The sequence below is a fragment of the Cucumis sativus genome, chromosome 2, assembly GCF_000004075.3.
Source record: "Cucumis sativus cultivar 9930 chromosome 2, Cucumber_9930_V3, whole genome shotgun sequence".
NCBI classification, from domain to species: Eukaryota; Viridiplantae; Streptophyta; class Magnoliopsida; order Cucurbitales; family Cucurbitaceae; genus Cucumis; species Cucumis sativus.
In genome coordinates, this window is record NC_026656.2 from 19,187,795 (window position 1) to 19,212,969 (window position 25,175).

A 25,175-nucleotide genomic window follows, 5' to 3' on the forward strand; every position below is an offset into this window, starting at 1 on the left:
AAAATTAACTTTAACTAATGAAAAGCATTTTAAAAAGTAATTTAAAATTAAGAATAAAAATGTAAAACATAGCATATTATTGTGCGAAGTGTGGTGCAAAAATACCATTAAACCATATTAAATATAGATATATTCCAATTGCAATTCCGTTGTAGTCTAGTTGGTCAGGATATTCGGCTCTCACCCGAAAGACCCGGGTTCAAGTCCCGGCAACGGAACTTTATTTTTGAAATACTACAAAATTTTTGGAAGCCTAAGGTCACCTATTTGATTAATTTAGAAAGAATGAAGGAAATTGCAAATATAATACACTCCTATTCGTCTATCAAGGATCATATATATATTATATTTACAACTATATTTTAAAATTTAAAGTTTTTAGTTATAAAAATGAGTCATTTTGGCAAAAAAAAAAACTCCGGAAACAATTTTGAAGTTTATTTTAAATAATTTTTTAAATTAAAATGATATTTTTCTAAAATACTTGTTTCTTTAGTCATCCAAAAAGAAAACTTTTTGTTTTCATTTTATGATAAGGAAGATTCAACCCAACTTTTTAGTTCAACCATACAAAAACTCCAGAATTAATATCAAATCAACTATTTATTTTGGGAGCTTTTGAGCCAATCCAATCATGAGACAATATTTGACAGAACTAAACAAAAACACTTCTGTGAAAACATTTGGGAGTTGGGGGGCCACATTCCAATTAGAGGTAAGCATTCATTGGATTTTTTTAGAACATCGAAGTTTGTGGTATATTCAACTACAACTATAAAAGAAAGTTACATAACTTTCATAAATATATTACATTATTTAAAAAAAAAAAAAAAAATTGATGTAGAAACCCATAATTTGGTTCTCTCTTTTGAATTTGTATCCATAATGTTTGGTGAAGACGATCAGGCAGATATTATACCTTCTGGTAAAGATTCTTTATCGGGTTCGGAGGAGAGGAATCTGCGGCACGCGTAGAAGACAGTCGAGTGAAAAGTACTAGGCTTGTCTATGAACACAAAGTGGCCAGCCTGCAGTCATGAGAATAGTTCCATAAGATGGATGCTAAAATACAGATCATCCGTATCTGAAGGAGAAAAGAAGGATGTAAAACCTGAGGAACCCGTAATATTTCGCATGGTGTCTTCATACTCTTGCGAGCTTCTTGTGCGCCTTGATAGTTCATCCAATCTTGAGAACCGTATATAAATGTTGTAGGAACTTTCCATTCAGATGCACTGAGCAAAATCAAGGAATAATCAGACATGCAGATAATATTATCATAGAAAGTATAATTAATTACTTCCAGACTAAGCATCTCGTAGTGAATTCTATTTTCTTTTCTTTTTTAGAGTGTGCTATACCCCAGAGATAATCCCTGATTCAGACAGAAGTATTCTTTCTTATTGTTACAATTCAAAGATTCTTTTCAAATTAAACTATAAGAAACTTGCATTCACGTAGATCTATTCTTCACCACCTAAAATAATAATAATTGTTCTCACTCTTAAATATAAACCTATTCTTCACCTAAAATAATAGGTGTTCTCAGCTCCTAAATATATGGAAAGAAATGTTAAACTCAAATTGATCGTAGTTCAATTGACAGTGTTAGTAACCACGGGGAGTGTGGTTCGAATACTTGAAATCTCCCTACCCCCAAGTTGCAGGTACTATAAGAAATGGAAAGAAACAGTGCTACATAGAGATGCAGAATAAGTGTCCTGTTCAAAATGCAGATACTTGCACAAGCGTCATAGACACCCCCAAAATTAAAAGGAAAAGACACGCACACGAGAAAGTTACTGACGAACTTTTGAACTTAATTTCAGAAAAAATACTGGATTCATTTAAACCAATGGTCATCGTTAAACCAACTAGATATGCAAAATGGAACAAGATGATGAAATAATAACATTTTAAAAGAATGGAACAGAGAAATTAGTAAACACATAATTACAACCAAAAAAAGGTAGGACACAATCTTAATTTTTAAGTTGAAAGAAAGTAAAGTTATCAAACCTCTGTAGAAGTGGCATCCGAGCAAATGCACCAAATGCAAATATGTATTTCAAGCACAATTCTCCACTCGCCTTGGCTGCTAAGGTGTGATATACATAATCTTCATTTGGAAAAAGAGAAATGTCAAAACAAATCACACTTTTGTGTCTAATAGCCAACTCTTTATCTGCCATTACCTGATAACAATCTGGATTCTTCATCATTCAATATGTCCCCGATTGAGTATGTCCCGAACCTAGAGCTTGTATATCTGCGAACAAGATCTGGTCCCCAAGGGCCCAGACCCCTAGTAATACAAAAACATGGGATTAGTAGAGTAGTCTTGCATTACTTGAATATGCTAAAAGGGATTATGTAGTGACACGGCCAAATAATTTTCCATTTTTATGAATGTACCAAATGTAAAAATAAAAATTAAGTAATGACATGGAACGTGAGATTATAAGAAAGTAAGTTTAATTTACACCTTTCTCCCAAAATATACCAACCACCTATATAAAAAATGAAATAATTGAAAGAGGAACTTCTGTTAAGTATACTGAATTTCAGGTAAAAAAACATTCTCTTAAGTCAAGCTGCTGAGTCTCTAAGGTCAGATGATATCTTAGGAACTATAATATGGTGGCTCGTGTTTTGTTTGGGATTAACAAACCAAGAATTGATCCCAACACTTAAGTATGGTAGTAAAGAAGAAACATGTTATTTTGTCAAAGTGATCAATAAACTGAAAGCTTCTGATAGAAAATACCTAACAAGCTTCTGTGGAGTAAAATTTGACTCCCACAAATGACTCAAAACCGCTCCTTTCCAAGTAGCTCTAAACTTTGTAATCCACTCAGACTTGGCATCTGACTCCGAAGAAAATCCAGCAGGTCCCACTAAAATTAGGTGGTTGATGTGCTCAGGATGCTGAAAAGGAAAATGATAAGAGACCTCGAAATCACAAAGGCTATCATAAATGCTTAATTTTAATAGTTGAATTGCAAAATATAATCACCTTAAGAGCATATTTAGCTGCAACGTATCCACCAAATGAGTGTCCAAGTAAAATAAAATTACTGATGTTTTTTGCTTTTCGCCACTCCTCAAATGAATCTATAAACCATGCTTCAGTTTCTGTAGCATCAACATAACAGTCAGAACCTTAATAGAACATAAATTATACAAATTAAACCAAAGAAAAGAAGAAGAAAACCCCTTATTATATTAGGAGCAATAAGAGATAAGAATGGAAGTAATCTAATTACTCTACCTTCTGTACTTTTGCACGTAAAATCAGGCCTGCTAGATCCTCCCCACCTACAAACACCAAAGTAAGGAAACTTCAGAACAAGGTTATGCTGTACATTCATCAAAGAACTAATGTGCAGATGAACACAATATACTACATCAGATATCATATTTAAATAGAATTAAACCCCATCAAAACATGAGCTCACCCAAGTTGATCGACGGCAATGACCCGAAAGCGACTGGCAAGAGCATCAAAATTGCGGAAGAAGAATCCTTGAGAAGCAGCATAACCATGAATCATTACAAGCGTCGGAGACTCAGGTTTGCTTTCGAATGTCACGGTGTTGATAAACCTAGGCTCATCACTCGAAGAGCGAAACCACCTAACTTTCGATCCTGGCGGGCCAGAACCAATATTAACCCGTTCTTGGACATAAGGAGTCCTGAAATAAACCGACAATAAATTGTCACAAAACTATAATTCATATCCACTTCTAATGAAGCTGCTAAATGATAACATAAATAGTCAATATCTCATCAAAATTTCCAAAACAATGAAAGCGATCCGAAGTCTCCCGTTCTCATAAAATCCGACGAACTTCGAATTCAAAGAGCCTCAAATTTTGCGATTCATAAAAAAAAATTAACAATCAACGGAAATCTTCTTAACAAGGACGTGTAGGGTTTAAGGAGAGAGAAATTACTTGACAAGAGAGAGAAGCCGCTTCTCGGCGGCGATGATATGATCGGTGGAGGTGGGAATCCAACGGAGAACAGAGGGCCAAAGAGATCTAGATTTGGCGGTCTCAGAGGAAGAAGTGGAAGTTCCGAGTCCGGCCTTACTGATCTCTTCCGCCATTTTCGCAAAGGAACTTGATATCCGCAAACGATTTATGGTCATCAATGAATGAAGATTCAAGCATTGTTGTGTGATTCAAGTTTTGGTCCTATAAATAGTGAACCATCTTCTTCGAAGCAGCCCGCCATATGACTCCGCCGACTTGGCGGAGAAGGAAATTAATTTTTATAAATAATATATTGCTATTTCCTCCACTCCTACTTTAGAGATGAATATTTGAGGAAATAGCGCGTGGAATAATAAGAAACGATTAAATTTTGTTATATCCGCTCTTGAACGATTTCTAGATTCCTTTACGCGATTACATTCGCACTGACGTATTTATGGCCCAAATTATTTATTCTTTTTATTTTAAGATATTTCAACTTTTATATATATATATATGTATATAAATAATCAGGCTGTTTTATTATTTTGATGTAATTTCATATTTAAATTATTAAATTAATAGTTTGCCATATTTTTTAACTATCAATATACAAATATACAAATATATATATATATATATTGGCCGGTTAAATAAGAGTAGATTTAGAGATATTTTAAAAAATAACAAAATAAATTAAAATAGCACAATTTATATATATGTTGTAAATACTTTTGTCAAATTATCAAATAGCACAATTATAGGGGAGATCAAAATTTTCTTAGAGTAATCTTATTAAATGCATCATAATTAAAGGTGTAAGATACAATTTTAATTTTAATTTATTATGATGTTAAATCAATTGTTATTAGAAATACGAAAGATTTAGGAAAATCGAACAAGTACCATGATTATAGGAAAAATATCAAAATTTTATTAGAATAATCATATATACATTAAGTGCATTATAATTATAGGGGTAAGATACAATTTTAATCTTACCAACCACAACTAAATAAATTAATTTTAATCTTACCAACACAACAAAATAAATTGTTAATTACTTGATTCATTTCGAAAATAAATATTTACTTAATAATTTTAATATTTTTACCCATCTAAATTATTTGTAAATATAAATATTGGCTTAAAATATAAAAAAGTGAAATTATTATATTTTTAGGAATTTAAATTCAAATTTTTATAAATATTTGTAATATAAATAATCGAATTTATGTTTACAATATCAACTAAACAAAAGCTTTTACCTAATTCAGATTATATATATATATATATATATATATATATATATATATTATTTATTTTTAGAAATTTAATTCAAACAGTTATTACCATATATATTATTTATTATAGAAATAAATTATTAATTAATTAATTATTAATGTAATCTTGTATAGTTTGAAAATATAAAATTAATTAATTGATTATTGTCGCATAAATGTAAAAGATGGTGGTATAATCTTTTATATAGTTTGAAAATATAAAATTATTTAATATTTTTTAAAATTGATAGTTTTTGCTAATACACTTACCGAAAATAATTTTCATGTACAAGAGAGTAAAATAGATTAAAAAAGAAGTCTATAAATTTTAATATTTTTTCAATTTCCTATTCTTCAGTTTGTTATTCAATTTTTTGTTATTCTGTTATCTACCTATATCTATTATCTATTACTAAAAAAATCTAAACAGAATTAAAAAAATTAATAGTAAAAAAAAAAGATCAAAACAGATTATATATTATCTAATTCTACAATAATTATTTTTTTTAAAAAAAAAGAAAGCATGCTATCCTATAATTATATAAATTGAAGGGTTACGAAAACAAAAATATTTTTTTAAAAATAAATATTTCAAACGTCACGTAAAAGTAAAAAAGAAAAAAAAATCGAAAAAAACCAAGAAGAAACTGCATACTATCGAAATCTAAACTGATTTTTGAAAAAAAAAAATCACTTACTATCTCAATCTAAATTTATGAGATTTCAATTTTACAAATATCATAAATGAATGTTTATGGAATTATTTAATTCAACGACTTATTTATTCTTAGACACGTATCAAAGTTAAAATTTAAAAATTAACAAATGATAAGTTATACGTTTGATGTTTGATGTGTATTTACAAAAGAAAATGTCAACATATCTTTAGTCCCAATACAGTCAAATAACAGATATATCTAATCATTAGCTACAGAGTATCAAATTCAAGAGCAACAATAGCACAAATAAACAGGGAAGGAAGGAATGTTTTTATGTTTATTGAGAGAACAATTGATTCCAAATCCTTATGAGTACAGAATCTATGTGGTACAGAAATCACAAAACCACAAGAATATTTGGGAAAGTGAAAAACTTAGTCGTGACCATTTCTAATCATAGAACTACAAAAACAATTTATGAGATAATAAAAGAAAAGAAAAGAAAAAGAGAGAGACCATTAATACATAAATTCCAAGCGCAAAACATTTCATCACTTAATCAGCTCTTGACTGACCAGCTCGAGAGGAGAGAATAATACCAACAATAAGTCCATAGAGAGCAAGTGCTTCGGCGAAAATTAGAATGAGAATCATCCCAACAAAAAGCTTAGGTTGTTGTGCATTGGCCCTGTTGAAGACAAATTCAATTTAGATGCTTCCATTCTATGGTTTGTAGTTTGTTTTATCCAGAAGATTTGAAGTTCAATATGAATTGTACACATCAAAATCAAGCAAAATAGAAACTAATGACAAGAAGACACTCCAAGGCGTGTTTGGGAGAAAGTAATATGTAAGTTCATGTTTCAATTGAACGTTTTGGGTCTGGTTTGTAATACCAAAACCATTTCCTTCCTACAATTTTCAATCCAATCATCTTTTCCACTCATTTCAACATCTCTTAAATTCCCAGTAATCATTATTACATTCTATTCTACCAAACAACCCCTTAATATATGGAAAACTACATGGAAGCAAGCAAGCAACTCAATTCAAACCCAAATGACTGATTGAGAAACAGAATCAAATTGCATATACATCTCTGTAGTTACTGTAACAAGGAACAGAACTTTGCTTGTTTTGCAAAGAGTTTGTGCAAATATCAATGCCTTAATAGCAATGGTGATACCATTAATCTTTTCAGTGTTTGAAGAATCAAGCAGGAACTCAGACTCAAAAACAAAAAAAAAAAGATGTAATTCCCGCTTGATAACCATAGGGTTTTTAGTTTTTTATTTTATTATGCAAAATTATAACTACAAATACAATTTATAAGTTTCTTTATTTAGTTACAGCTTTCTATATCTACCAATGTTTCCAAAAACTAAGTCAAGTTTTGGAAATTAAAAGAAAAAAACTGTAGCAGGCTGCGTTTGCCAACGATTCTCTAATTTGTTGGTTTTGTTATCTTATTTCTCAAAAACCAAGTAAAGTTTTCAAAACTAAAACACAAATGTTTGTTTAAGAAAAGTGAAAACTAAAGTAAATAACTTGAAAAGAAACAGGTAACTTTCAAAACAAAAAACCGAAGTGTATCTTTAGAACTCAATGACATAGTTGTAATCCTATAGAACCGAGATCCTGTTCATGAAAAACCAAAGTATAACAAATGAGGCTCTAGAAATTTGAACTTCAAATCTTCAGCTCAATCAAATTTAGAAAGAATTCAACCCGTAACCAATTAAGTCAGAATATATTTCATTTTTTATCATTCTTAACACAATCAACCCTTCCTACAAACAATCCTAGTCCCCTACTTGAACGTGGTGATATAGATCCCGACAACAAAGATTCAATCATCCAATAAGAAAAGAAATCAAGCAAGACAGAGTATAAATCTGAACTATAGACTAACGGATCAAAATTCCCATCAGCTTAAATAGTTAAAAATAGAGTACCTGACGCCCGCATCGCCGACGATACCGATAGCCATGCCAGCAGAGAGACCGGCGAGGCCGCAAGCAAGACCAGAGGAAAGATGAGCGTAACCATCGAAAAGATAATAAGATTTAGCCTTAGGGTTAATCCCCGTACTAATAATCACAGCAATAATCAAACCATAAATACCCAAAACTCCAGCCATAACCACCGGAACAATAGACTTCATTACCAATTCTGGCCTCATCACTCCCATTGACGCCACACCAACACCGCTCTTTGCGGTACCGTAAGCAGCTCCCATACCTAATTAACAAGAACAAAAGCGAATCCAATGAAGATCCATAAATAAATGAGATGTAATCAATTGGATAGAATGGAAATGTTCTTACATGAGAAAACAAGGGCCGCAGCAGCGCCGAGAAAGCCAAAGAAGGGTGCCGTTTCATCACCGCTGAACGAGGACGACATTTTTTCCGATGGAGAGAGAAGAAGAAGAAGAAGATTTCCGATCAGATCTGAAGCTTTTTATTTTTTACTTTTTCTGTTCTCTCAGATTTTGCGTTTTCGTTCAGATACTCAACTTTTATGTTTTTCGCTCTTTCGAGACTTTTGATTCTATTAAAAAAAAATCTCTCCCACGTTATCTGGAATAATCCAATACAAAAACTAAAAAGAAAAACCTTTATACCTATTTTTTTATATATATATATAATATGATTTTCATTTTAGAAATTTGATAAAACTATTTTCGGGCCAAAACTCTGCCGTGTGAAAAGGTTGGTAGTTCAAATTTATTCATTTCTATTTATTAATATATTATTACTTTAAAACTAATTATTAGTGCAGATAAACAAATTATGAGAATGATAAAATTAATAAGAAAATTAAACCTCTACAATTGGACGATCGTTACAATTACATACTCAACCTTTTAACAATAACAATTAAGTTTGTAATCTTAAATTTATAATAATTGTAAAAAATGAACCTGAAAATGATAAAAATTGAATTCCCAAATTTATATAACCAATGCAATTTATATAAGTTTGAAAATTCGGATATGTTCGAAGACTCTAAGGTTTCTAATTGCAACTAACATGGTACTTTAAAAGTGATTTTTGTAATTTATCCACCTAATTTATATATAGTAACATTTTTATTTTATGCAAATATTTTTGTCTCTCTTTGTTCTTTCTATTTATTTTTTTCTCTAGACATAGGAAAGTGATAAAATTGTAAAAAATTGTTGGTAAAATTTCTATTTATTTCTTTCTATTTATCATGATCTTTTTCTTTTCATAAAAAATTGTTGGTAAAATTTTGCAAACATGAACATTTTCAATGACAATGAAAATGATGTATGGTATTTCTTTTTAATAAATTTGAATCCATTGGTTTAATTGTAATCCACTGCAAACAATCACGTTTGTGTTTGGAGTAAACCATTGGTCAATTGATGCATCGTTGTCTCTAGGCTAAGTGTTGAAGATATTACAACAAGTAAATCAGAGTAATCTTTGTGGACATTGCATGCATGGTACCAAATGTTCGTCTCACAACGAATATATGCCTCTTCTCTCTGTCCTAAAAGGGCTATCTAAGACGACAGTGAGCCAAAGAGCCAAAGCAAGGCTAGAAATAAGCAAGAGATGATGATATACTTGGACTTGATCAAACTCCAAAGAGGGGAAAGTAAGGTAATTTAAAATGAACGAGGTCATTGACGAACAATGTAATAATATAAACTATACATTGGAAGAAAGAGAAAAAGGAAAAAGTAAAGAGAAGAAAAAGAAAAAGAAAGAGAAGAATAAGGAGATGCCAAAGAGATAAGGATAAGTATAAAGATGCAGCATAAAGGGAGAAGGCAGCTATCTATTGGCTTAGCAACATGACCTAACCAAGGGGCACCCTACAGAATATTCAACCATTACAATGGAGAAGAAGCCATGCCAATGCCAAAACAACTTTTCCCTGGGAGGGGAATCTCTCCCATCTCTCATATTCCTCTCATCAACTTGGATCCCCCCAAACAAAAAAATAAATGAAGCCTTTAAAAGAACTTCCATCATAATATTATAACACACGATCTTTCTAACTGAACTATCAAGACATTATATCAATAGCAACTAGCAAGAACATAGAAACCATCCTGAATTGGCCTAATAATAAAATAAGATACATGATCAAAATAACTAATTAAGAGATCAAGGATTCAATACATGGCAGCCACCTACCTAAAATTATCTTTTGAATGTTTTCGTTGTACTCAAATGTTTAGAGTCAAGGGTTATCTCGTGAGATTAGTCGTAGCCCAGCCCAAACACTCACAGAATTCAGAAGAAAAAAAGGAATCACCCAAAATATTGATTGTAAAAGCTAAAGATAACAAAAATATCAAGCAATCAACAAAGTAATGAAGGTATTTTTCTCAACACTCAAACTTAGAGGGAATCATCATTAAAATTGGAGTAATGTAACAGAGTTTAATATTTTATTGAGAAGAATAATTAATTCCAAATCCATATATAACAACTACAGAATTCGTGTGGTATTAGCAATCACACCTCACAAGAACATTTGAGAGTCGGCTTAAACCATAATAATAACCCATTTACTCAAAGAGTACAAAAACCAATTCTTGACCAAAAAACAAAAGAAGAGACATACTACACAACCTCGAGTCCACATACAGCATCCACTTAATCGGCTCTTGACTGACCAGCTCGGGAAGAGAGAATAATGCCCACAATAAGTCCATAGAGTGCCAGAGCTTCGGCAAAAATTAAAATAAGAATCATCCCAACGAAAAGCTTAGGCTGCTGGGCATTGGCTCTGTAAAAGACAAATATAAGGAATAAGCACACCTTTGACATCAAGAAGGTTTGAGAAAACAAAACTAAGATAAATGCCAGCAAGCTTTACATCATAAGAGTTACAATTCTTATAGTTAATTTAATGATATGGTCCGAATTTTGGAGTTTCATACAATTTCATTTTGATCAAATTTTTATATTACAATAGAAAAAAAAGAAAATCAGATACCTATTCCCACAACCAATACAAAATCTTTAAAATGTGGTTAAAATTATAGGCCTAACAAGACCAAAAAAAAAAGGATTTTAGGCAGAACCCAAATTGACAAGACTAAAAATAGAGTACTTGTAAGTAAAAAGACGATTCAGGAATTAAAATAGAATTTAAACAAAGGGAAAAAAGATCCTGGAACAATTTTTTTATAATGAAAAAATCGCAAAAACCAACAAAGGCAGGAACTCAATAAAATGAACTATAGCTATTTACAAAACCCCGGCATGAATCTACCAAAATTGAATCCAACGTAGCAATTTAATCCACCAGAACATTAAGGAATAACACTAGACAACAAAAAAGTATACATACACCACACACACGAAGGCTCTTAGCTGAATCTAAGAAAAACGCAGAAAACGGCAGATAGAACAATCAATTAACAAAAGAAGGAAATCTACCGATCATGAGTATACAATCACGAACAGACGACAAAAGAAAAGTTCCCAAAACGTTAATAAATGGTACCTAACACCAGCATCACCGACGATCCCGATAGCCATGCCAGCGGACAGACCAGCAAGACCACAAGCAAGCCCAGAGGAGAGATGTGCGTAGCCATCGAAGAGGTAATAAGATTTGGCCTTAGGGTTAATCCCTGTACTAATAATCACAGCAATAATAAGACCATAAATACCCAAAACTCCAGCCATAACCACTGGAACAATTGACTTCATCACCAGTTCAGGCCTCATTACTCCCATAGACGCAACTCCCACCCCGCTCTTCGCCGTTCCATAAGCAGCTCCCATACCTAATCAAATAAAAAAGGAAAGAAAACCCCATCACATAAACAATCAAAGATCGAAACCTAGAAAACACGTCATACCAAACAAGAACAATCAAATTAACCACGCATTGGATGAAAAGATAAATTACATGAGAAGACGAGAGCTGCAGCGGCGCCGAGGAAGCCGAAGAAGGGTGCTGTTTCATCGCCGCTGAAGGCTGACGACATCTTTTCTGGGTTCAACGGTGAAGATGAAGAAGAAGGTCTCCGATTAGATCAGATCTCGAACCGCTCTCAATCTCTCTCTTCCTCCACTCCTTTCTCGCCTCGCCACGACTGACTGAAATACTCACGCTATCACGAATAATTATTTACTTTAGAATAATACGATTGGGTCCTACAGTTGGGCTTGCCCTGGCCCACGAAGGCCCAATCATGAATAAAAGTGGGCCATGGTTAGAATAACATGCATAACTGGCCCAATTGAAGGCCACGTCTCATCAGAAGTCCGTAAAAATGTGCCTGCACGTATTACAATTCAATCATACTGTCAAATAAAAAGTATATTAAATTAAGAAGACAAATATGAAGAATTTGGGAAAATCGACAAAATTCTGGTTTTCATGTCTAAAACAACACATTTCTCAAAGCACGGTAAGAATATTTATCTCGATTGATCATTGATTTTAGGTAAGATCGACCATTGAGATTCTCTAAAAAATTAAAATTTTCCAAAAATTTTAGGGTTGCATAGACGGAAATTCTATCATTTTCAAATTTCTTCAATCTTATTGATTGTGTTATATTTTTAAAAAAAAATATTCTAATCTTTGCTCCAAATCTCTAATATTAAGATTTTGAATAATTTTTTTGAAATGATAAACTTAAGTTAAATAAAATTCAGAGATAAACTTAAATTAAATAAAATTCAGAAAGTTTTAAAAAAGGTAAAATCAAATTCAGAAAGTTTTAAGAAATGGTAAAATTTCAATATTAGTCGATGCACCCAAACAATAGTTAATATTCAAAATTGGAAAATTTTAATATTCTAGAAAACAATTTTATGTATAAAATTGTGCTATTTTTTAAAATGAAAACAACAAGAAGTGTACTACTTTTGTCAATTTTCCTTGAATTTGAACTACACACAATAATTTAACATATGCACAAGAATAAACCCTAAACCAAAACAATAGTTAAATAGAATTATGCTTAAAGTTGGTGCATTTGCAAAATATCGAAAATAATGAAAGTTAACAACCAAAGTTTTTCCAAGCTTTGGATTCCATTTTAACGTTAAGGGAATGTAAGAGAATAGTTGGTAAAAAGACTACAAGAGCATAGCAATCTCTGGGAAGGAAAGATTGAATATGATATAAAGTGATAATCCATAAAAGTATATTATCTCTTTTTTATTTAAAACTAATTCGTGATTTAAATTCTCCACCGAAAAAAAAAAAAAGTGAAGCAAGAACTTGGGAGCTAAGCATGAGTCAATCGTTTCAATCACATCAAAATCCAATTGAGAAGATGGAAGTATTGGTTTTTCAAGAAGGAAAAAGTTAACATGAATGCAGTACCAACAAGAACTTCCCATCAGATGGGTATTGAATTCAATAGAGAATAAAAGAAGAACAAACCTTCTGGAAAACAACTTCCATAACAAACTGTCTAGTATTACCACGCTACACCAACCTAGACATAGCTCAACTGGTGAAAACATATAAAGTCATATATTCAAATTCTACACCCCATTTAATGAAATTAAAAACAAGGATTTTACTCTAACAAGCAGAAATAAAATGCGACTGTAAGACACAAAATCAAAAGTGTGAATACCAGCAAGGAAGATGAAAGTTCGTCTTCCTACTTTTATGTAGAGTTAACACATAATATTGATGGGGACAGTTTTATGTAGTTAACATCGATTGAGGATGGGGATAGAACATTCAATTAATTAGACAAGCTAGATGCAGTATTAGCTAAAGTCTGATTCTAAATGCAAGAATGTGCAAATAATCAATAGTGGCCCATCACAATTCACATACAAAGGTCGCATCACTCACTTTGGATAACAAATTTTTAGCTCAGCAATATAGAGGATCGACATTCAAATCTCTAGCTTCTAACTGCTTCATCCCAGTTGAAAGTCCCATGCTTCATTTCGAATAATTTTAGTTCAACAATGTACAGGTAGGTAGATGGTGCAAACACTACCTCTTAGTCAAGAATACATGTTGATAATACTTCTATTCAAACATTATATCAAAACTTGAAAGATCTATCTATCTATATATATATAAACACTAAACTAAACTAAGCCCTAGAACCCTACCTCGATAGTTGGAGTACTCATGAATTTGCAAGATCAACATACAAATATGCAACAGCTGCAATAGGTCAAAGAATCTCATATAGGCTAAAAGAAAATACCTATTTATTGGTTTGAGTGAAGCAGCCTATACACTGCAAACCTAGCAACCAAAAAAATATGTTAGCAATAAAGCGAACCGGCATTAGAAGTGCAAGAAAAAGAAATGGGAAAGAAATGTTGATTCACTTACAGATGCCTCAGTAAGTATATTGCATTTGTTGTGTTCCAAGTCCCATGAGCAGTAGTTCTCATCTGACTATACGTCAGGAACATTTTCGCTGATCAAAGTTGTAGGCAACAGAGCACTAACCATAGTAGTCTACAATTTGATGTCGCACCAAAACAGTACAGCCATCATTTTACTAAATTTAATATTTCAGTGCCTACCGTAACAATGGATGATTATGGCGAGAGGTAGGAAAAATCCACTAATTAACAATGACGTTTGATGAAAAAGAGAAACCATTAGAAAGGAAAAATGGCCTAGAAGGCACCTTAGTTGATCTATTGGAAAGAAAGACGGGTAAATTACAATATTCAATCTCAAAGATTGAGAATTTTTTGCATATAAATGAAAATTGCTGTGTGATTGTCGTCAATGAAATAATTCTAGGCTGTACAGGTGGAGAGGGAAAAGGAAGAAACGAAAATGAACAAGAACCTACTGTCCGTCCCTAAAAACTGAAGGGCTTGGACTTGGACCCTTTATAGTACAATGTGATGTTTTCTTCAACAAGTACTCATAACCCAAATGAGCAAGAAAATGAAACCTGAAGTGGCCCTGATGAGTGGCATAGATTTAAGCCATGCCAAAAGAATCGTGCAGAATCAGGCTGCAGTTCGATAATCACAGTTAACATCAGTACCAGTTATAATCATATCCGACAGCACAAACCAAAATCTTGGTAGATCATGGGAAACTCCAAAACGCACTAGCAGAAATGTCACATTACTCAATTTGCAGCTTCAGAAATTAAGGTGCACTGGAAATGTATTACAGGCGTCAAAATATGAAGACTTTCGTGCCAACATATACGAAGTATTCCCGGACTAAAATGAATAATCCGTAACTGTGTCCTCATGAGAAGCTAGCCAAGAAAGCCACTTGATCCTTGGGACCATCATGACTTCATTTGACCAAGAAAATGACAATGAGTCCTTGGGCCTTTTACGACTTCGTTACAGGCTTTGTAGCCATATGTCTCTCTATCAATTTGTCTACAAAGGCACGAATCTGCAAGTGCATAAACCAAGTACAACGAAGTGGAAACAGATGAGAGTCCAATAGAAAAAGAAAAGGAGAAACAACAGAAACACACTCAGGACTCACAAGAAAGAAAAATGGTATAAATGGATGGCACAATATGGACCGTATTGAAATAGAATTAAGATCAAATCCCAATAAATATGGTTAAGCAATCCTCTTTTTCCTTTAAGAAAAGAATATTCAGAAGGTAACAGTACAAAGAAGCATGGTAAAGAAGCCATAGATAGAAGCAAACCTTGTTCCTACGCTTGAAATCAAGAAACTCAGAAACAGTCATGCCTTTCTCTGCATCAGTCGCCTGTTCCATGACCTGATTTCCAATGAAACATGGTTAAATATGTTATCCGTTTTATCTCCACATAAAAATGTAAAAAAAAATAATAATAATAAAACACCACACATACCCCAAAAATATTTAGAGGGAGAAAAAGTGGAAGAATGTACTCGGGAGGATGAAATTACTAACCTTGGTTGCACTTTTCTTCATAATTGACTTGTATCCATCCTTGTCAATTTTCCTTGCTTTGTAAAGGGGCATCAAGAGTGATGCAACATAATCAACTACAGCCTGCTTAATTCTGTCAGCCCCACGATGATGGTTTCTCATGGGCTCCTTGTTGATCGTCACTTGTGATATTGAGCTCTCATTTGCTACTTGATCATTATTCCACATGGGTTTATGCCAATTCGTGTTTGAATCCTCCTCATCATTTACATGAGCTGCAGCTGCTTGAGTGCGCCATCTCTCAATAGCGTGATAATCTTTCATTCCAACACTACCAGCTGTATCAACCCATGCCTTTGTGTATATACTGCTATCCACAGGAGCACTTTCACCGGAGTGCTCCCTAAAGTTCAATTGGCTAACAATCTCATTTGAATGGCTTCTTTGCGAAAGGTTATCTGCCGACATTCGTGAACTTTCAAGATTAACACAAGCAGCAGAAAATTCCACAGACCAGTTCCTGACCCTGCAATTTCTTGAATCTATTTCGGATATACAATCTTGCCTTCCCAGCACACTGCCAGACAACTTCTTTTTATACTCACACTCATCCATTTGAGCATAATGTTCCCGTCGAGCAAATTTGTGAAAGGAGGGGATTTTTGGGAGTTGCATCGCACTCTTGGCTTCAGCAGATGCATAGGCCTGTGGTGTGAAAATCACTAAGTAAGTACAACGTAGGCAATAGGCCATGCAATCAGAAATTATTTTCACAAATCTCCTATAAACTAGTCAACAAATTCATGCCAGTAATCAAATAGAAACAAACATATGCTTGATCAAAACCAAAATTATATTAAACAAGCTATAAACCACCAAAACCAATTCATTTTGTAAAAGGTGTACGCAAAATAACCTAGTGCGACCATTCAGTCCATATTCACATCAACATATTATATCATTTTATACAAGTAAAGATTGTATCACATTGCAAAAATTCATGATGACACTTCCCATTAATATTATTAGGAGTTAAGTGGTAAAGCACATGAAGAAACGAACTGCTATGGTAAGAACACACGAAGGAAGGCTCATTACAAACCCAGGCTCTAAAAATTTCAATAAGAAGAGAATCAAAAGACAAAAACAACCTTCGCAGCTGCAAGTGCGGCTGCACGTGCTGCCTCAGCAGCAGCAAAGGCAGCCTCCTCTTCTTCTGTCATAGCAATGTTGTCTTCCATCTCTGCATCCTGCTTTCCAAATGAACCCCTTGACCTTGATGAACTGATATCTGATTTCGATGAGTTTTCCAATTCAAATTTCAATTGTTTGCTATTATCGTTTTTCATATTGACATCAGACTGCAAGGGCATTGCCGCTGATGCAGCAGTCAACAAATTCCCTCTACTATCCAGTGTGCTGTTGTTTGCGTGCAAAGGAGGTTTCCCAGAAGAAGAGTCTTTATTAGATTTCCTCTTCAATAATTCTACAGCAGAAACCGACTTAGAGAGTTTTAGCCCCCCATTAGCAGCCTTTTCTTTACGGAAGACTTCAAGCCAAATGCTAACCAACTGACTTGCAATGGCACGGATGTCACGGCTTGTATGCACACATACCTTTTCTTTGACGGTTTTACCTATGCCTGCACCAATTGTTAGCGAAGGCAGCATATAGTAAATTCCCTTCACCGACCACATTACAATCAATTTCAGGAGGGGTAAAAACAAACAAACAAGCAACAAAACACACACACATTAACTTCTACTCAAAAGTCCAAAGTAAGAGCTTAACAAGAAAACCTAAAAGCATGCATGAGCGAAAAAATAATAGTACATCAATACTGAAAATAAACAAAAACTGATTTACTCTTAAAACATAAACATTACATAATGACAATTTCAATAGCTATATCAGTTAGATACAAAAACAGTAATTGTTGAGGAGGGTTTAAAAGAAAAGAAGATATATTAACCACTCAAAAAACGAGAAAATATACCCGATAAGCGAACTGCAAGTAGATCTGTTGAAACTACCACAAGAATACGAACACATTGCCGAAGAAGTTGAGTCCCATCCTTCCCCATTGAGTCCTATAGTCAACCAAAGTTTTAAAAGCTAATAACATGAATAGAATATGCTGTAAAGGGTAAATGAATAAGAGAGAAAAAAACATGTAAAAAAATCACATTGAGAACATTAGAAAGTGTAGGCGTTACCAAAATCCATGAGTTGAGAACTGTAAGACCTTCTTTGGTCCCTGCAAAGGACTTCAACGTCTCAGCAGGGAGATTCAACAACTCCTTTGCCACATGCAATCTTCCTGCTGTCGTTTTTGAACTAAAGAACAAATCTTGCAGTAAAGCTTCTATGGTCAAAATCCTGGCACCATCCAAAGAACTTTTGTAAAGAGCGTCAGAAAGCTTAACAGCCTCAAGTCTTGTAATTATGTCCCCAACTTCATCATTCTCACACTCAGACTGCCTCTGAGCAGCTTCCATTGCCTCTACTTCTGCTGTGAAATCATAACCATCACTCAATATATCAATCATGCGCACAGCCTCTCTTAGCCCACTCATCATTGCACCCCCAACAGTGTCAGGATGCTCCTTGCAAGTAGCTTCACCAGCAAAGAACAAACACTTTCCAACAGGTTTGGCTAAAATGTCGTAGTCCTCTCCAGACGCTCCAACAGCAACATATGAGTAAGCACCATAGCTAAATGGATCTCTTCCCCAATCAGTTACAACTGATGCAACTGGATCAGGTACTACTGCTTCTCCAAAAAGTTTGCGAAGGACCATTAATGCATGGCTTACATTGTCGGAAGAGCTCATATATTGCCTCTCCACAGCAGCCTGACCAACCACTAATGCTATGAGAACTGGCGCACCAACTGTTTTTCTTACATTCCAAAACATGAAACACTGCCCCCTCCATTTTGTTTCCTCTGCCGTTGCCCCAAAATAATCCACAGAGTCATCCCAGAAAACTTCAGGAAATTCAATAACTATTTTGTTAAGAACCCCAAACCCAAGGCGCTGGATGGACAGACGCTTCCATTCAGGCAATGGTGGTGAAAACTTGATAGTTTCTGCTTTCAAGCATCCAAGAGGCACTGTAATAAGGACAGCATCTCCCAGAAACTCGCAACCATTGGTTGTGGAAACTTTCACCTTTGCACATTGATTCCCATTAAACCCAATGTCACTGGTGCTGTAAGAAATATCAGCCACAACATGGTTTAGGCGAACATCAAGTCCCCCACCAAGAGACTCAACAACAGTGCTATAACCCCCTTTAATCATACAATGAGCTCCTCCAAAACCTCCATAAAGATCATCCTGGTTCCAGTTAGGAAGAGATACTTTCTTGAGCATAGCAGCACAACCATACTCCAAGTTAGCAAAATGCCAATTCATAACTCTCCTCTCAAAGGGACTCAAAACCTCTTCCTCAGAACAAACATCCATTCCTCGAGCCATGCGTCGTCGCTTAAGGGCATATTCTAAACCTTCCTCAAGGGACATAGCCATTGCATGCTCCCCTCTTTGCGCAACAAGCAACACCATGTCATCAAGAAGACTATTATATTCTGCTTCCAAAGCTTCATCCATGTCTAGTGGAACTTTTTTGCAAGTAATGATGTCATAGAGGGGACAGTCACTATTTAATACAGTCAACTCGAGGCCCAATTGAGTGCATATCAATGAGGAAGGATCGGGCCTTCTTTCAGTTGCGACATCAGCCTCTACTCCCGTAATAATACTTGCACCAAGATCTACAGGAACAGAAAGAGAGGAGCGATCTGTATGAACACGGCCTCCTAACCTATTCCTAGCTTCCAGTACAGTGACAGTAAAGCCCTGTCGAAGCAAGTGCTTTGCAGCAGTTAAGCCAGCAGGACCAGCTCCAATCACAATTACTTTCTTTTTTATTTCAGAATTACTCTGCTGTTGTTGATCATCTCCTACACACTCATCAGAGGAGATTGGGCCCCAACTGTTTCTTGACTGATTAGTTAAATGTGAGGCAGCTTTACCTGGAACGTCACCAACAAATTTTACCTGTGTAGGATCAGGAATACAGTACTCCAAGTCATGTACCAATTCTTGTTCGAGTTCCACTGGTTTGGGTAAATCCAAATTATTTGCAATCACAGGGTCTCTTCCTTCAGCATCCTTCAATATTACTTCACAGCCAGCTGAAACATCATTCTCTGCATTAGAAGCATCGGAATTTTTTACCATGACAGAAACCCCTTCCTCGGAATCAGCAGCTGAAGCAACACTAACATCTCCAACCTTTTTCTCTCCCAGTTCATAATCATATTTAATGTCAGATTCTGATTTGGCTTTCTCAGAGGCAATCCCCGCATTTATATAACCCTGTCAATTTCATTAGAAATTAATACGGACCTATGAAAAAACACCCTCCAAAGCAGAATGACACAAGAAACCATTAATTGAATGAATGTCAAAGACAAACTAAGTGGTCCATAAAAAATACAAGAGGATACTCTATAATCTGTCCTAACTTACACGTAGATTAAGAAATGCATAGATCTCCCTAACAAGGGAGAAACGTGGTGGTTCATCCATAGAGGGAGTATCAGTAACCCCACAGTCAACAAGACGCAAAATGCGTGTAACATCTTTACACCAAAGTCCCAGGATCTGGTTCCTGCAAGGAGACGCATTTTAAACACCGTTGAATAATTGAATCAAAAATAAAAGAGTCAATAAAATTTAATTATACACTTTTTCAGCTCCATTCCAGCATCAATTCAATATGCATGATCTAAACTCCAGAAAACTGTTTAGAGAAACATTGTTGCTTGTAGAGTGACAATTCTTTAAATGCCATTGTTGCTTGGAGAACTCAGTACATTGCCTCCCAATAACAATTCATTCAGCTTGGTTTATAGTAATTTCTCATACACTGAAAGTATATTACTTTAGTTTGTTCCCATGATTTACAATAAAATTTCATACACTGAGCTAAGAGTATATTACTTATCAGTTATCCATGCAAGGTCCATATGTACAAGATAAAAATAATGAAAATCTTTGAGACAGCAGAAATAGGTACATTTTATTTAAAAAATTCCATTTTGTTATTAACTGTCAAAACCAAGACTACCATACACTTGAATATATCTGAATAACAAAGGAAATCGAAAGTTTTAATTAATCATTTAACTCAGCACATCATCCACAAACTAACCATAGATATATTATTAAAATACAAGTGTAAGTATTAAAAATAAATAAATAACAATAACTGCAACTCAAAATCACATTACTCAGCATTAAACTAGTGCATATGTCTGATGCTGAATATAATTCCATAACAGCACATTCACGGCAAAAACCATAGAGAAGGCATAAAAACAAATAAAGCGACATAAAACAAATTAGGGAGAAACGCAATTTATCCAAAATAAAGTGGCGTAAAAACAAGGCATGTAATAATATAAAGGATTAAGTAAAAAATACCTGCATGCTATGTACTCTTGAAGCCCACCTTTGCGCTTTAGCACATCCTTAAATTTAATCTTCTCAAGTAGACCAACTGCATGTGCCTTAAGCCCTGCAGACACCGCAGCCCTACCACCAGTTTCAGCCTCTGTAAAGGTTGTTGATGTAGAATCCTTTCTTGATCTGAAAGAATGATCACCATCAACTGCACGCTCACTAATCAAAACCTCCCAATCAATATCTCCTTCATAAGCCATGTCCTCATGCCGGGGCTTCTTGGTCTTGCGCGCTACACGCTGTAAAGCTGAAAGCTTTAAATCTTTTTCACTTTCAGGAGCAGATATTACATCCTCAAGGTCATTATCATCTGGAGTGAAAGACCCAAGAGAAGATACCTTAACCTCTTTACCAGTAAGTATGTTATTTGGACCATCCATCTCCAGTGGAACCTTGGCCGGTTGACTATCTGATATCATGCTGAAATTTCCACCAGGACAAAAATCTGGATACTTTGGCCCAAGTTTTTGCAATGTGAGAGATTGAACAGCAGTTGAATCTATCCTATTAGAGATCGTAGCATTTTCCTTCTGCATAGAACGACCTTTGTCGTTTGGCTCATCATTTCCAGTATTTAAATTATCAGAGTCACTGTCAGTTTTATCCACTTTCGTTGAATCAAAGCCTGCAGATAACTGAGGATTGGAAGAACTTTCACAGAAATTGGTAGATTTTGACAATTCATCGTGATATTTAACAAGCAATCTTTCTTTCCCTTCACAATCTACACCTGGAATTGTTTTAGACAAATTGACTGTGGTCTCTTGGGCCACCGCATCACAAAAATCTCTGCTGGAAACACCCACACAAAGGTCATGGTTTTCGTTTATCTTTTCTAGAGGACGACAAGAACTGCACATGTTTTCATTAATTTGATTCTCACCTAGCCCATCCTGAAAAGAACCCATTTCTGCCAAATGGCTATTTGTGATTGTATTGCCACAAGAACAATGTTTTAGTACATTCTTGATTTCACACGATGCTTTTCTTTCCAGCACCCGGAAATTGTCCCTAAATTGACTAAAGTTTTTGCTGTCTTTATCAGCAACTTCATTTGATATGCATGGTCTCATGTCAGGATTCTCGTGACCATTGAGAGAGCATGGATCCTCTTCTTGGTCATGTTTAATTCCTTGATGACATTGTCCCCGACCAGGATTACAGTTCTCTTTGGTGCAATGCGAACAGGAAATTAAATATGATGTAGTAAGTTCAGAATCTGGTTTTTTGACAACTTGTGCCAGCTTAGATGAAGAATTAATACTCACAATGGAGTGTGCTTCATGATCCTCAGAAACAGCTCTACAAAAAGGACTCAATTTATCTTCAGAAGCCTCATCCTTGCAGTCTGGTCTAAATGTTGTAGATACCACTGATTTCCTAGTTGAACCAGACTGAACCTTTTGGACAAATGCTGACAATGAATCATCCAGCTGCTTATCCAAAGAGCAATTAGCACTTCTCCTACTAGAGATGCCCATCACCATGTCTTTTGATTCCAGATCAGGTGCTTCACACCTCATTTCTGCATCAATCTTTGCAGATGAATCAGAATCCTCACGATCCATTAATTCACCATTTTCTGGTCTCAATCTTGTGTCTAAGTCCCCATGTCCTTTGGATGTATTAAATAATGGATTCAAAGATTCTGTCACGCTTAGAGCAGAACTCTGTTCCCTAGCAATTCCAGTTCCACTAACCTTTTTAGGACGCTTCAACTTCTTTCTAAAACTAGCTAAAGTATCATCCATTCCACCAAAGTCCTCTTGCACTGGCAATTTTGCTCCTTTCTTGTCAACCATCTTGTCCCTTCCACCGCCATCGTCTACATTCAACTTAGTTTTTTTAGAGTTTCGTGATCTCTTCAACTTAAGTAGAGAACCAATGGGCTCATCAACATCTGAGTCAAACCCACCATCCTTTGGCTTCGTTCTTTTCCTAAAACCAGACTTCTTATTGTCTCCATCCATCTTCTCAACCCCACATTCAACAAATAACCAGCAAGTCTCAATGGCGTAACCCTAACTCAGCTTGAGAAAGCAAGCAATCAAGCAATAATGTGAAAAACATCCCAACGCTTAACAAATCTCAATCATCAATGACCTAAAACTCAAATATCCCGTCCTCCACAAAAATCGATGCTAATCCAACAATACCCTACACCCGTAAAGACGCAGAAACGTTCAGATAAAAAAAATAAATTTTAAAGAAAGTAATAATAAATACCCTAACTCGTACATTCAAAAGTAGAGCGAAAGAATCCCCAGTAAAGAAATTCTACCGATTGGCTAATTCTACCGCGAATATCATATAGAGTTCCTTCCTAAGTCGACCAATACCAAAATAAAAAAACAATAATGCGATAACAAACGAAAGAAAACACGCATCTAGGGTTTGTAACGGCATTGCTGAGAAAGAAGCGAAAAGAACCACCAAATTGGTGATGGAAAGAAGAGTGGACCTTGAAGAAGCTCGTCTATGGCGGCATTCGAGAATAGTTGAGAGGAAGAAGAAGAAAGTGATGTGCGCACGTTAGCCCTCACCGGTGATGAGAGTGACGGTCGGCTCAGAGAAGTGCGCCGCCAGCGGGATGGGGGAAAAAAGTCTCTGTTGCGGGGGAGAAAAAATAAAGAGAAAAAAAAAATTAATTAATTAATGATAATATTAAAAATAAATAAACCCAAAACGACAATTTTGGGGATCGAAACGACAGGTGCGGCGAACGAAAGTAGTGGAACGAGGGGGCCTTCTGAAACGCTACGGACCACTCGGCGGGGCTTTTTTTTCTTTCTTTTCTTTTTCCATTTTCAACAAAAATAAAATAAATAAATAAATTGCCGGACCAAAATTTCCCTTTTTCTTTGCGACGAAAATTGATTTTCTTCCATAATTGGGTTTTGTGTTTCATATATTATATTGAATGAGAAAATCAATTTACTTTCTTATGAGGGCTGCCTTCCTCTAGTCTCAAAGTCCATGGCCCAAGCCCAACGAAATTTATGTTTTGTAATAATAGTGTGCTATATAAATGGGAATTTTTGTGCCTTCACAACAACATGTGCTATATAAATGTTTTTTAATTACGATTGGTGAGAATTTTCAATACGAGTGTTTCGTACAAGGAGTCCAACTATATAGCAGTTTTTGAACCCAAGATGCAAGTTGTGAATTGAACTCCTATTGTTCTAACTTTAACTCATTTGACCAAACATCTCTATGTGATTACAGCAAACATTCCCAGGATGAATTTCTTTTTGGTAAGTTGCATTTCTTCTTAGTTTTTTATGCAATTGATCGTGTTTTTATAGTTTTGCTGTTCTATTTTCATTCATCAATAATACAACTACACATAGATAACACTTGAACCGAAGAAAAACCACGCATTAAACAAATATTAGTACGCAAATAATTATAACAATCACATAAATATTTTACTTATCGTTTCCATTTACAAAACTACTATCTCCAAATATTTTGACCATTCAAACCCTTTTATCACTTTCAAACTAGAAAATACAACGTCTAATTTAATTAGAATATAATCAATACACAATAACGTGTATTTGATTCGAAAAATTTGTAAACAAATAACGACAAAACAACAAAAAAGGACTACTTGTATATGCATGGACAAGCTTAAAAAGGGGCGTGAGAGTGTAGAATAAATGCTACCGTCAATGTTAACCATATAGTAGTAGCGAAAAGCAGCAGAGAAATTATAAAAAGGAAAATTGAAGGGGGAATTTGAGTAATTAATGTATGTTTGTTGTCAATGGGTTACCCAACCGACGTCGTTCTGGTCTTTCGTCTTTATGCCATTTGCAGGCATCATTTAATGCCGTATTCAACCCTCCACCCTTCGCTCATCAAATGTTGAA

The 25,175-nt window shown here is 34.7% G+C and overlaps 4 protein-coding genes and 1 non-coding gene across 5 annotated transcripts; 1 reads left to right on the forward strand and 4 right to left on the reverse strand.

Annotated features, from left to right (window-relative positions):
* The first annotated feature begins 145 nt into the window (after window positions 1–145).
* Window positions 146–218, forward strand: TRNAE-CUC. Its single transcript has one exon. It is a non-coding gene; the product is annotated as a tRNA-Glu (tRNA).
* Window positions 219–669: 451 nt separating this feature from the next.
* LOC101208838 (probable 1-acylglycerol-3-phosphate O-acyltransferase) lies at window positions 670–4,362 on the reverse strand. The gene is made up of 9 exons (XM_004152614.3): window positions 3,957–4,362; window positions 3,459–3,695; window positions 3,272–3,318; window positions 3,017–3,135; window positions 2,768–2,928; window positions 2,196–2,305; window positions 2,020–2,119; window positions 1,112–1,235; window positions 670–1,028 (listed from the first exon to the last, which is right to left on the reverse strand). The coding sequence occupies exons 1-9, from the start codon at window positions 4,151–4,153 to the stop codon at window positions 903–905; spliced, it is 1,221 nt and encodes a 406-aa protein (XP_004152662.1). The 5' UTR covers window positions 4,154–4,362; the 3' UTR covers window positions 670–902.
* A 1,864-nt stretch (window positions 4,363–6,226) lies between these two features.
* LOC101209326 (V-type proton ATPase 16 kDa proteolipid subunit) lies at window positions 6,227–8,547 on the reverse strand. Its single transcript, XM_004152616.3, has 3 exons — window positions 8,247–8,547; window positions 7,875–8,160; window positions 6,227–6,607 (listed from the first exon to the last, which is right to left on the reverse strand). The coding sequence occupies exons 1-3, from the start codon at window positions 8,323–8,325 to the stop codon at window positions 6,475–6,477; spliced, it is 498 nt and encodes a 165-aa protein (XP_004152664.3). The 5' UTR covers window positions 8,326–8,547; the 3' UTR covers window positions 6,227–6,474.
* Window positions 8,548–10,317: 1,770 nt separating this feature from the next.
* LOC101209079 (V-type proton ATPase 16 kDa proteolipid subunit) lies at window positions 10,318–12,070 on the reverse strand. Its single transcript, XM_004152615.3, has 3 exons — window positions 11,827–12,070; window positions 11,416–11,701; window positions 10,318–10,692 (listed from the first exon to the last, which is right to left on the reverse strand). The coding sequence occupies exons 1-3, from the start codon at window positions 11,903–11,905 to the stop codon at window positions 10,560–10,562; spliced, it is 498 nt and encodes a 165-aa protein (XP_004152663.1). The 5' UTR covers window positions 11,906–12,070; the 3' UTR covers window positions 10,318–10,559.
* Window positions 12,071–14,383: 2,313 nt separating this feature from the next.
* LOC101212190 (lysine-specific histone demethylase 1 homolog 3) lies at window positions 14,384–24,134 on the reverse strand. Its single transcript, XM_004152714.3, has 9 exons — window positions 23,759–24,134; window positions 21,259–23,454; window positions 20,302–20,443; window positions 17,980–20,148; window positions 17,760–17,853; window positions 16,915–17,405; window positions 15,785–16,468; window positions 15,554–15,628; window positions 14,384–15,285 (listed from the first exon to the last, which is right to left on the reverse strand). The coding sequence occupies exons 2-9, from the start codon at window positions 23,265–23,267 to the stop codon at window positions 15,220–15,222; spliced, it is 5,730 nt and encodes a 1,909-aa protein (XP_004152762.1). The 5' UTR covers window positions 23,268–23,454; window positions 23,759–24,134; the 3' UTR covers window positions 14,384–15,219.
* Between the last annotated feature and the right edge of the window lie 1,041 nt (window positions 24,135–25,175).

Excerpts from the sequence above, each read along its gene's own strand:
- LOC101208838 (XM_004152614.3), bottom strand. The coding sequence starts at position 4,153 with ATGACCATAAATCGTTTGCGGATATCAAGTTCCTTTGCGAAAATGGCG. Across the intron at positions 2,306-2,767 it reads ACTCCACAGAAGCTTGTTAG|GGGTCTGGGCCCTTGGGGAC; the intron begins GTATTTTCTATC and ends TTGTATTACTAG. Across the intron at positions 1,029-1,111 it reads AAATATTACGGGTTCCTCAG|GCTGGCCACTTTGTGTTCAT; the intron begins GTTTTACATCCT and ends TCATGACTGCAG.
- LOC101209326 (XM_004152616.3), bottom strand. The coding sequence starts at position 8,325 with ATGTCGTCCTCGTTCAGCGGTGATGAAACGGCACCCTTCTTTGGCTTT. Across the intron at positions 8,161-8,246 it reads TGCGGCCCTTGTTTTCTCAT|GTATGGGAGCTGCTTACGGT; the intron begins GTAAGAACATTT and ends CTTGTTAATTAG. Across the intron at positions 6,608-7,874 it reads GTCGGCGATGCGGGCGTCAG|GGCCAATGCACAACAACCTA; the intron begins GTACTCTATTTT and ends TGTCTTCAACAG.
- LOC101209079 (XM_004152615.3), bottom strand. The coding sequence starts at position 11,905 with ATGTCGTCAGCCTTCAGCGGCGATGAAACAGCACCCTTCTTCGGCTTC. Across the intron at positions 11,702-11,826 it reads TGCAGCTCTCGTCTTCTCAT|GTATGGGAGCTGCTTATGGA; the intron begins GTAATTTATCTT and ends TTATTTGATTAG. Across the intron at positions 10,693-11,415 it reads GTCGGTGATGCTGGTGTTAG|AGCCAATGCCCAGCAGCCTA; the intron begins GTACCATTTATT and ends TGTCTTTTACAG.
- LOC101212190 (XM_004152714.3), bottom strand. The coding sequence starts at position 23,267 with ATGGATGGAGACAATAAGAAGTCTGGTTTTAGGAAAAGAACGAAGCCA. Across the intron at positions 20,444-21,258 it reads CAAGAGTACATAGCATGCAG|GAACCAGATCCTGGGACTTT; the intron begins GTATTTTTTACT and ends GTCTCCTTGCAG. Across the intron at positions 20,149-20,301 it reads ATGCATTTCTTAATCTACGT|GGTTATATAAATGCGGGGAT; the intron begins GTAAGTTAGGAC and ends TGAAATTGACAG.